General features: G+C 50.9%; 1 protein-coding gene across 1 annotated transcript in view; it reads right to left on the bottom strand.

Annotated features, from left to right (window-relative positions):
* The window catches only part of col12a1b (collagen, type XII, alpha 1b), a 257,397-nt gene that overhangs the window by 169,607 nt on the left and 75,618 nt on the right, over positions 1 to 12,172 (bottom strand). Inside the window, 4 exon segments of the mRNA XM_055149744.1 lie at positions 3,287 to 3,436; positions 7,827 to 7,951; positions 9,293 to 9,485; positions 11,895 to 12,161. Coding sequence (XP_055005719.1) covers positions 3,287 to 3,436; positions 7,827 to 7,951; positions 9,293 to 9,485; positions 11,895 to 12,161 — 735 coding nt within the window.

Genomic DNA, 12,172 nt, shown 5'->3' with positions numbered 1-12,172 from the left:
ACCCTGATGCCCTTACACACACTCCGATGCCCTTACACACACTCCTGATGCCCGACACACAACACCTGATGCCCCGACACACACACACCTGATGCCCCGACACACTCCTGATGCCCCGACACACTCCTGATGCCCTTACACACACTCCTGATGCCCCCACACACACTCCCGATCCCACACACACTCCTGATGCCCCCACACACACTCTGATGCCTCCGACACACACTCCTGATGCCCCGACACACTCCTGACGCCCCGACACACTCCTGATGCCCTTACACACACTTCTGACGCCCCGACACACTCCTGATGCCCCACACACGCCTGATGCCCCGACACACTCCTGATGCCCCGACACACACACCTGATGCCCCGACACACGCCTGATGCCCTTACACACACTCCTGATGCCCTTACACACACTCCTGATGCCCTTACACACACTCCTGATGCCCCGACACACACTCCTGATGCCCCCACACACTCCTGATGCTGATGCCCCACACACACTTCCTCAGCTGACACACACCTGATGCCCACACACACACACTGACTCCTGCCCCGACACACTCCTGATGCCCCCACACACACTCCTGATGCCCCGACACACTCCTGATGCCCTCACACACCACGTCACACCCTTACACACACACTCCTGACGCCCCGACACACTCCTGATGCCCTTACACACACTCTTCTGATGCCCCGACACACTCCTGATGCCCTCACACACCACGTCACATACCCTTACACACACTCCTGACGCCCCGACACACTCCTGATGCCCTTACACACACTCCTGATGCCCCGACACACTCCTGATGCCCTCACACACCACGTCACATACCCTTACACACACTCCTCCTGATGCCCCCACACACACGTCACATTACACACACTCCTGATGCCCCACAACCAGTCACATACCCTACACACACTCCTGATGCCCCCACACACACTCCTTGATGCCCCGACACACTCCTGATGCCCTTACACACACTCCTGACGCCCCGACACACTCCTGATGCCCACACACACTCCTGATGCCCCGACACACTCCTGATGCCCCGACACACACTCCTATGCCCCACACACACTCCTGATGCCCCCATGCCCCCACACACTCCTGATGCCCCACACACACTCCTGATGCCCTCACACACACTCCTGATGCCCGACACACACTCCTGATGCCCTTACACACACTCCTGATGCCCCGACACACATTCCTGATGCCCCCACACACCACTCCTGATGCCCCACACACACTCCTGATGCCCCACACACACTCCTGATGCCCCCACACACTCCTGATACACACACTCCTGCCCCCACACCACCTGATGCCCCGACACACCCTGATGCCCCTTGACACACACTCCTGATGCCCCGACACACCCTGATGCCCCCACACACACTCCTGATGCCCCCACACACACTCCTGATGCCCTCACACACACTCCTGATGCCCCCACACACACTCCTGATGCCCTCACACACACTCCTGATGCCCCCACACACACTGATGACACACTCCTGATGCCCTCACACACACTCCTGATGCCCCACACACACTCCTGATGCCCTCACACACACTCCTGATGCCCCCCACACACTCCTGATGCCCCACACACACTCCTGATGCCCTCACACACACTCCTGATGCCCCCACACACTCCTGATGCCCCGACACACACTCCTGATGCCCCCACACACACTCCTGATGCCTCACACACACTGACACACCACACCCTGATCCCCCACACACACTCCTGACGCCCCCACACACACTCCTGACGCCCCGACACACACTCCTGACGCCCCACACACACTCCTGATGCCCCGACACACACTCCTGATGCCCCCACACACACTCCTGATGCCCCCCGACACACACTCCTGATGCCCCCACACACACTCCTGATGCCCTTACACACACTCCTGATGCCCTTACACACACTCCTGATGCCCCGACACACCCTATGCCTCCTGATGCCCCCCACACACACTCCTGATGCCCCGACACACTCCTGATGCCCCCACACACACTCCTGATGCCCCGACACACACTCCTGATGCCCCCACACACCACTCCTGATGCCCTCCCGTGCATCAGGTGCCCTCCCCGTGTGGGTCGGGTGCGTCAGGGGGTCCGGTGCGTCGGTGGGTCGGGGAGGTCGGGTGGTCGGAGGGGTCACGGTCGGGTGGGTCGGGTGCGTCGGGGGGGTTCGTCGGGTGGGTCGGGTGCGTCAGTTGGTCGGGTGGGTCGGGTGGGTCGGGTGCGTCGGGGTCGGGTGGTCGGGTGGTCGGGTGGGTCGGGTGCTTCGGGTGGGTCGGGTGGTCGGGTGGGTCGGTGCGGGGGCGGTCGGGTGCGTGGGGTGCGTCGGGCGGGTCGGGTGCGTCGGGTGGGTCGGGTGCGTCGGGTGGGTCGGTGGTCGGGCGGGTCGGGGTGCGTGGGGTGCGTCGGGTGGGTCGGGTGGTTCGGGTGGTCGGTGGGTGGGTCGGGTGGGTCGGGTGTCGGGTGGTCGGGTGCGTCGGGTGGGTCGGGTGCGTGGGGCGTCGGGTGCGTGGGGTGGGTCGGGTGGGTGGTGCGTCGGGTGGGTGGGTGGGTAGGGTGCGTCGGTGGGTGGGGTGCGGTCGGGGGGTCGGGGTCGGGGGGGTCGGTGCGTCGAGCGGCGTCGGGTGGTCGGTGGGTCGGGGTGGGGTGCGTCGGGTCGTGGGGTGGGTCGGTGGTCGGGTGGTCGGTGGGTCGGGGGTGGGTTCGTGGTGGGTCGGGGGGTCGGGTGCGTCGGGGTGCGTCGGGTGGTCGGGTGGGTCGGGGGTCGGGGGTCGGGGGGGTCGGGGGTCGGGTGGGTCGGGTGGTCGGGTGCGTCGGGTGCGTCGGGTGGGGTGGGTCGGGTGGGTCGGGTGGGTCGGGGTGGTCGGGTGGTCGGGTGGTCGGGTGGTTCGGGTGGGTCGGGTGGTCGGGTGCGTGGGTGCGTCGGGTGCGTGGGGTGGGTCGGGTGGGTCGGGTGGGGTCGGGTGGGTCGGGTGGTCGGGTGGTTCGGGTGGGTCGGGTGGTCGGGTGGGTCGGGCGTGGGGGTGGGGTGCGTGGGGGGTCGGTGCGTCGGGTCGGGTGGTCGGGTGTCGGGTGGTCGGGTGGGTCGGGTGGGTCGGGTGCGTCGGGGTGGGTCGGGTGCGTCGGGTGCGTCGGGTGGGGTCGGGTGGGTCGGGTGCGTCGGGTGCGTCAGGCGCGTCAGGGGTGCGTCGGGTGCGTCGGGTGCGTCAGGCGCGCGCCCGTCCTCACCGATCTGCACGCGCTCCGGTCCGATGTCGAACACGCTGACCATTCGGGCGATGAAGTTCCTGATGGTTTTGAAGTTGATGCGTCCGATGCTCCAGGAGCCGTCGACCAGGAGAACGATGTCGGCCTTCGCTGTCGTCTTACACTGAGAGTCTGCGGAGAGACCGGGGTCAGACCAGGACTGGACCAGGACTAGACCAGGACTAGACCAGGACTGGACCAGGACTGGACCAGGACTAGACCAGGATTAAACTAAGACTAAACTAGGACTGAACCAGGGGCTAAACCAGGACTAAACCAGGACTAGACCAGGACTAGACCAGGACTAAACCAGGATTAGACCAGGACTAGACCAGGACTAAAGCAGGACTAAACTAGGACTAAACCAGGTCTAAACTAGGACTAAACCAGGTCTAAACTAGGACTAAACCAGGGACTAAACCAGGATTAGACCAGGACTAGACCAGGACTAAACCAGGATTAAACTAAGACTAAACTAGGACTGAACCAGGGGCTAAACCAGGGACTAAACCAGGACTAGACCAGGACTTGACCAGGACTAAACCAGGATTAGACCAGGATTAGACCAGGACTAAAGCAGGACTAAACTAGGACTAAACCAGGTCTAAACTAGGACTAAACCAGGTCTAAACCAAAGCTAAACCATGACTAAACTATAACTAAACTGAGAACTAAACTAAGGACTAAACCAGAATTAAACCAGGATGAAACCAGACCTAAACCAGGCCTCGTCTAGGACTAAACCAGGTCTAAACAGGGACTAAACCAGGACTAAGCTAGAACTAAACTAAGACCAAATCAGGACTGAACCAGGGCCTAAACCAGGACTAAACTCGGCCCCCCCGCCTCGTTTAGTCCTAAACCAGGCTCTAAACTTGGAGACTCTGGGATCTATTCTAGCCCAGGTTTTTCCCGCTGGATGGATTTTTCAGTGAGTTTGACGGAGTGCAGTTTTAAAAAAAAAAAAGCATAAATCTGAACCAGCGGCGTCGCATTTTTCACATTTCGTCACAAAAAAACATCGTAAATCAGGGGGAGATCAGAGGCAGAGCGAAGCATTGTGGGGGGAAAGAGAGACAGCGGCAACACAGCACATTATGCAACAGACACATGTATCGGCGTCGCAACGGCCGGCGTCGGATCCAGGTTTCATCCGCGTCCGTCCCGTTTCCTTTCTTTTCCTAAATCCGGAGTTTGTGGGAGATTTACGAGGCCTGACGACGATGACGCACCTGGAACACAGACACACACAGAGACAGAGGCAGAGGCAGACGGCCGCTCGCCCAGACAGCAGCGCACAGCCGCGGTTTGGGTCAGAACGAAAAGAAATTAAACACGTGAAAAAAAAAAAAAAAAAAAAAGAACGGTGAGGGTTAGAGAGGTTTTTTTCCGACGGGAGCCTCGCGTTCAGTCCCGAGGATTTGTAAACGGGCGGGGCTCCGTCGTGTCACGTGTGGTCACTTCAAGACGACTGCGAGAAGAATAAAGAGGCTCAAACTGAAATCAAACTGAAATTAAACCGAAATCAAACCGAAATCAAACTGAAATCAAACTGAAATCAAACCTGAAATCAAACTGAAATCAAACTGAAATCAAACTGAAATCAAACTGAAATCGAACGCAGCAGCGAGCGCCAAAACAAAAAGAAAAAGCCAGGACTGAACCAGGACTGAACCAGGATTGAACCAGGACTAAACCCAGGACTAAAACTGGACTAAACCCAGGACTAAACCCAGGACTAAAACTGGACTAAACCTGGACTAAAACTGGACTAACCCAGGACTAAACCCAGGACTAAACCAGGATTAAAACTGGACTAAAACTGGACTAAACCCAGAACTAAACCAGGACTAAACCCAGGACTAAAACTGGACTAAAACTGGACTAACCCAGGACTAAACCAGGACTAAACCCAGGGCTAAACCAGGACTAAACCAGGATTAAAACTGGACTAAAACTGGACTAAACCCAGAACTAAACCAAGACTAAACCCAGGACTAAAACTGGACTAAAACTGGACTAAACCCAGGACTAAACCCAGGACTAAACCAGGATTAAAACTGGACTAAAACTGGACTAAACCCAGAACTAAACCAGGACTAAGCCCAGGACTAAGCCCAGGAATAAACCAGGACTAAACCCAGGACTAAGCCCAGGACTAAACCAGGACTAAGCCCAGGACTAAGCCCAGGACTAAACCAGGACTAAAACTGGACTAAACCAGGACTTGGAGTGAGAATAAGCAGAGGCCTCAAACTAAGCTCCTCCATTTTCTCTGCACAATAAATTTGTCCACTTAACATTAAAATAAAAGCGTTTAAACTGGATATAAATATGGAATCAGATTTGAGTCAAATATTTCAAAGAACAACTTTAAACCATCAAGCAAAAAATAAAAGTTAAAATACAAAAAAAAAAAAAACACACATACATGTGTCCGGTCGAGGTGTAACGGAGGGAAACAGGGGTCAGATTTTTGACATTCAAATGTCTCTTATTCAGAAACTAGAGGAACTATTGAAATAAGTAAAGTATCAGAATGTAGGAAAGAGTTACACTCCAACAGGGTCAAGTTAAACCTGTGAGATTCTTTCAAGTTCAAGACAAAAAATTAAAAAACTCATGTCGGTAACGGAGGGAATGAAATATGCAGCACTTTTTGGTCAATAAATCCAAACAGTGATAACTCTTGGTTCTCACTTCCATATCCTTAACAAACTGGTTTGAATATTTGCTTCATATAGTTTTCTACCATATGGAACAAGATTAGGATGAAAAACCTCTGACTTTTTGACTCATGAGATTTTTTATTAAGAAAGTTCATGGTAACGGAGGGAAAAGTAACGGAGGGAAAATTGTACAAACAAGTAGAAGGTGCAGGATTTTACATCATTTGTGGCACTTTTTTCTTCTGAAAACTTTAATATTACTTCAAAATGAAAGAAACTATTTCTATAAAATATGTCAGTCCTTCCAAGAACATTTTTATCATTTTAAATACTTTTTTTTTTTTTAAATCCTGTCCCTTCATCAACAGTTCAAAGATGGAATAACACAAGATATGATGAAATACAAACATTTATTTACATGATTTTTGGGTCTTTGAAATTTGGGAAATAATTTTTGTTCCATGTTTCATTCATGGTCTGTTTAAAACAGATGGAACTTTAGAACCAAAAATGGAACAGAAAAAAGGTCAACAGTTTGATAAACTCGAGTACATATGTATCTGTTCAATACTGTTTTATATCAGATGAATTCACTTGAGTTTTTGGTCTTGATGTTTACTTCTGTTTGACCGGGTCCACATACATGTGTGAACCAGCGGAAAGAAGGAGGCCGAGGACTAGTGCATGTGGGAACCACTGTCCAGGATGAAGCATTCAAGCTCCTTGAGAACATCAAGGACAAGCTCCGGACAGATGAGGAGCTCAGAGAAGGTCTCAGACAGTGGAGTCCAGAGGAAGAGGAGCTGGAGGAACCATCATGACAGAACAAACCCCCACATGAACCACCAGAACAGAACTGAAGAGGCTGATATCAAGAAATCCTCCCAGTGTCTTGAGAGGATCTGAAGGACACACAGAGGATCATCCTGGAGCTCAGGAGCAGGACCTGAGCACCAGAGCAACAGAGGCCCAGATCTACCACCAGACCAGAGCCACAGTGTAACTGTACAAAGAGGTCTCCTGACACAGTCCAGCACAGAACTGCAGGTGTCAGACGCTGCAGGGAAACAAACATGGAGCCACAGAACCAAGAGGAGCCACAGTCACAGAAACATCTGAGCAGAGTTCAGGCTGGAGACCCCAAGGTCAAGGTGGGAAACACCTCCAAAGGTTGTGGAGAACGACCGAGCCAAGATCCTGTGGGACTTCAGATACAGACTGACAGGATGGAGATGAACCAACCAGACATAGTGGAGGTGGAGAAGAAACAGAGCAGAGCCGTGGTGGAACATCACAACACCAAGAGATGGAAACATCAGAAGAAAGGAACATGAGAAACTAGAGAAACACCAGAGGCTCAAGGAGGAGCTGGAGAAGGTCTGGAAGGTGAAGACATCAGTGGAGCCTGTGGTGATCAGGACACTCGGGCTGTAACCACCAAACTGGAAGAAGCTACAGCAGAAACCAGGAAAAACATCAGAACAACTCAGTCCAGAAAAGTGCAGGACAAGAACAGCAAAGATACTGAAGATAAATAATCTCAGACTCCCAGACTCTGGTGGAGGAGCCGAGCTGGAGGAGGGAGACCAACCACCGACAAGAAGGTGAGATAAACACTTTTTTATTTTTATTTGGTATTTTGACTCATACTTTTTTGCTTGATGTTTTAAAAATGTTCTTTAAACTATTTGACTCAAAACTGATTCTAGTTTTTGGTTCCAGACCGGTCCAGACCGGTCCAGACCGGTACAGGCCGGTACAGACCGGTACAGACCGGTCCAGACCGGTACAGACCGGTACAGACCGGTACAGACTGGCGCAGGTGAGTATAAAGCCGGTGTACGGGACATTACCGAGGGCGCTGGGTAACGGCGGGTCTGGGGCGTCGGACAGAGTCGTCTTTTCTTCTCCTGCCAGAGGAAGACTCTCCCCCCCATCAAACATCCCAAACACCGACACAGAATATTGAGTCGCCGCTCTGAAGAAACAAGAACATGTGAGAACCAGGACTAAACCAGGACTAAACCAGGACTAAACCAGGACTAAACCAGGACTAAACCAGGACTAAACCAGGACTAAACCAGACTAAACCAGGACTAAACCAGGACTAAACCAGGACTAAACCAGAACTAAACCAGGTCTAAACCAGGACTAAACCAGGACTAAACCAGAACTAAACCAGGTCTAAACCAGGACTAAACCAGGACTAAACCAAGGACTAAACCAGGTCTAAACCAGGACTAAACCAGGTAAACCAGGACTAAACCAGGACTAAACCAGGACTAAACCAGAACTAAACCAGGTCTAAACCAGGACTAAACAGGACTAAACCAGACTAAACCAGGTCTAAACCAGGACTAAACCACCAGGACTAAACCAGACTAAACCAGGACTAAACCAGGACTAAACCAGGTCTAAACCAGGACTAAACCAGGACTAAACCAGGACTAAACCAGACTAAACCAAGACTAAACCAGAACTAAACCAAGACTAAACCAGGACTAAACCAGGTCTAAACCAGGACTAAACCAGGACTAAAACCAGGACTAAACCAGGACTAAACCAGGACTAAACCAGACTAAACCAAGACTAAACCAGGACTAAACCAGGTCTAAACCAGGACTAAACCAGGACTAAACCAGGACTAAACCAGGACTAAACCAGGACTAAACCAGACTAAACCAGGTCTAAACCAGGGTCTAAACCAGGTCTAACCAGGACTAAAACCAGGACTAAACCAGGTCTACACCAGGACTAAACCAGGTCTAAACCAGGTCTAAACCAGGTCTAAACCAGGTCTAAACCAGGTCTACACCAGGACTAAACCAGGACTAAACCAGATCTAAACCAGATCTAAACCAGGTCTAAACCAGGTCTACACCAGGACTAAACCAGGACTAAACCAGGACTAAACCAGGTCTAAACCAGGACTAAACCAGGTCTAAACCAGGTCTAAACCAGGACTAAACCAGGACTAAACCAGGTCTAAACCAGGACTAAACCAGGTCTAAACCAGGTCTAAACCAGGACTAAACCAGGTCTAAACCAGGTCTAAACCAGGTCTAACCAGGACTAAACCAGGACTAAACCAGGACTAAACCAGGTCTAAACCAGGACTAAACCAGGTCTAAACCAGGTCTAAACCAGGACTAAACCAGGACTAAACCAGTCTAACTAAACAGGTCTAAACCAGGTCTAAACCAGGACTAAACCAGGTCTAAACCAGGTCTAAACCAGGTCTAAACCAGGTCTAAACCAGGTCTAAACCAGGTCTAAACCAGGTCTAAACCAGGTCTACCACAGGACTCTCTCCACATACTTGAGCTCCTCCAGGACCACGGTGTTGTCATGAGGCCCGACCAGCAGCTCCCCCAGGTTCACCTCGTCGTCTGTGGGGTGGAACGTGACCTTGTAGCCCCGGACGGAGCCCGGAGCCGGGTCCCAGGACACCCTGAAGCTGGTGCGGGTCGGCTCCGAGGTCTGGAGGTTCCGAGGAGGTTTGTACGGAGACACTGTGGAGACGAGAGAGACGGGGCGGTCAGAACAACCACGGACTCCTTTCAAATCTGTCATTCATTTATTTATTTATGTATGTATGTATGAAGTTTCATTTACTCAAGATCCTGAAGAATGTGTTTTTGTGTCATCGTTTTTGATACACTGACCAGACGCCCCGATTTACCCAGGACAGACCCAGCAGATTTATAAAAAAAAACACTGATTTGTCCCAAGAAATGTCCCAGGCGTCTCTATTTTTGACCAATCTGATCCTGTAACAGTGAAGAGAAACATAAACTGTCATTTATTGAAGTAAAACACAGAAAATTACACTTAAAAACAACGAAAACACAAAGAAAATGTGACTAGACTGACTCAGCGCAGAACAATTTTCCTTCATCACGCACTCGTTTCACAATTTTATTATTACCAACCACGACAAACCGAGGACGTCCCGGCCAGTTTTTGACTTTGAAAATCTGTTCGCTCTACACACGCTGTGGTGTCACTGCGCCAAAATACTGCGACAAAATCAAAAACGGAGACGTCCCCGGTTTGTGGTGGTTGGTAATAAGACAATTGTGAAACGAGTGTGTGATTAAAGAAGATTGTTATGCACTCGGTGAGTCAGTTTAGTCACATTTTCTTTGTGTTTTGGTCGTTTTTCAGCAGCTTTTCTGTATTTTACCAAAATAAATAACAACGTATGTCTCTGTTTACTGCTGGCAGGATCAGATTGGTCAAAAATAGAGACACTTGGGACATTTCTTGATAAAACTGGGATAAAATCAGTGGTTTTGTATAAATCTGCTGGGACAGAGGACACAGACTCAAAACTGGGCCTGTCCCGGTTAAAACAGGGACGTCTGCTCACATTCATCTCTGTTTCTACAGGCCAGTTTCATTGTTGACAAAAGTGCGCGTTGCTGCTGGGAATTATTTTGGTCGGCGGCAAGAAACACTAATTCAACACGACGGACGGAGCGAGAAAACACGTAAAGGGTATTGATCCCAGTTATTTCTCCACTCTAACGGCAGACGACCCAAGACCATTTGACCAGAAATTGGTCATAAGCATCGACGGACGACAAATCACCCTTTTCAACCCCGACAAAAGGTGGAACAAACCAAACTTCTGGTCTGAATCTCCAACTCCCTGGACAAATATTCACTTGGGCGACATCCACAATGACTTGGTGGAAACTCCTGGGCCATTCACAGCAGAAAAGATGAAAACCTCCAAGAGTCTGGATGTGTTGTTGAACTTGTTGAGTCCACGGTTTGTTAGGATCTTCTACGTTTGCTCTGCGGATGTTTGAAAGACGTTTAATTTTCCTTCTTCCGTGCTTCTGTTTGTGCGTCCGATAATGCAGCAGGAATTTACCATTATCGGGGAGAAATACTCGAGGTTCTGCACTGTGTTTGTACCGTGTTTCCTGCCTCCGACCAAAGTATTTCCCAGCAGCAACGCGGACTTTTAATAACAATGACGTCACCTGAAACTCGACTATTTTCAACAAAAAGATGAGAGGGACAAACTGAAAAACTGTTGGCTTATGTTAATGCTGATGTTTTTTGCCATGACGGTAAATCTCACGACAACTAGGATAAAGTGAGCAGATCCGGTTTTAACCGGGACAGTCCCAGTTTTGAGCCTGTGTCCCCCTGTCCCACAGATTTATACAAAACCACTGATTTATCCAGTTTTATACAAGAAATGTCCCAGTGTCTCTATTTTGGACCAATCTGATCTAAACCAGGACTAAACCAGGACAAATCAGGACTAAACCAGGACTAAAACCAGGATTATAAACAGAACTAAACTAAACCAGGACTAAACCAGGACTAAAACCAGGACTAAACCACAGGACTAAACCAGGACTAAACCAGGACTAAACCAGGACTCTAAACCAGGACTAAACCAGGACTAAACCAGGACTAAACCAGGACTAAACCAGGACTAAACCAGGACTAAACCAGGACTAAACCAGGACTAAACCAGGACTAAACCAGGGACTAAACCAGGACTAAACCAGGTCTAAACCAGGACTAAACCAGGACTAAACCAGGACTAAACCAGGACTAAACCAGGACTAAACCAGGACTAAACCAGGTCTAAACCAGGACTAAACCAAGGACTAAACCAGGACTAAACCAGGTCTAAACCAGGACTAAACCAGGACTAAACCAGGTCTAAACCAGGACTAAACCAGGACTAAACCAGGTCTAAACCAGGACTAAACCAGGTCTAAACCAGGACTAAACCAAACCAGACTAAACCAGGTCTAAACCAGGACTATCAGAGTTTTTGACTAATCTCCCTCTGAGACACATTTATTCTGACTCGTGTGCAGAGCTTTAGTCTGAGCTCTCGTTTGGTTCTTACGACTGTGACTTCCGGGTTTTGCGTATTTGGGACGTACGTGTTGTTCCTACTCCTTGCCTTGCTTTTCCGTCTCCGTGGGCGTAGACGGGCTGGAGCGTGACGTCGTACGTGGTCATGGCGCTCAGTTTCCTCAGGAGGGCGGAGCTTTGCGCGGGCGGGACCTTCAGGCTGAGCTCGCGCCCGCCGCCCCGGGGGACGTACCTCAGGCGGTAGTGCAGGACGGGGCCGGGGGCGGGGCTCCAGGACACGGTGAGCGAGCGCTCCGTGGGGTCAGACACCGCGAGGACACGAGACGAGGCGGACGCTGAGGACGAG

This window comes from Boleophthalmus pectinirostris, unplaced genomic scaffold (assembly GCF_026225935.1).
Source record: "Boleophthalmus pectinirostris isolate CB_2022bp ecotype Guang Dong unplaced genomic scaffold, ASM2622593v1 HiC_scaffold_13, whole genome shotgun sequence".
Lineage (NCBI taxonomy): Eukaryota > Metazoa > Chordata > Actinopteri > Gobiiformes > Gobiidae > Boleophthalmus > Boleophthalmus pectinirostris.
This window is presented reverse-complemented; position numbering and strand designations above follow the sequence as displayed.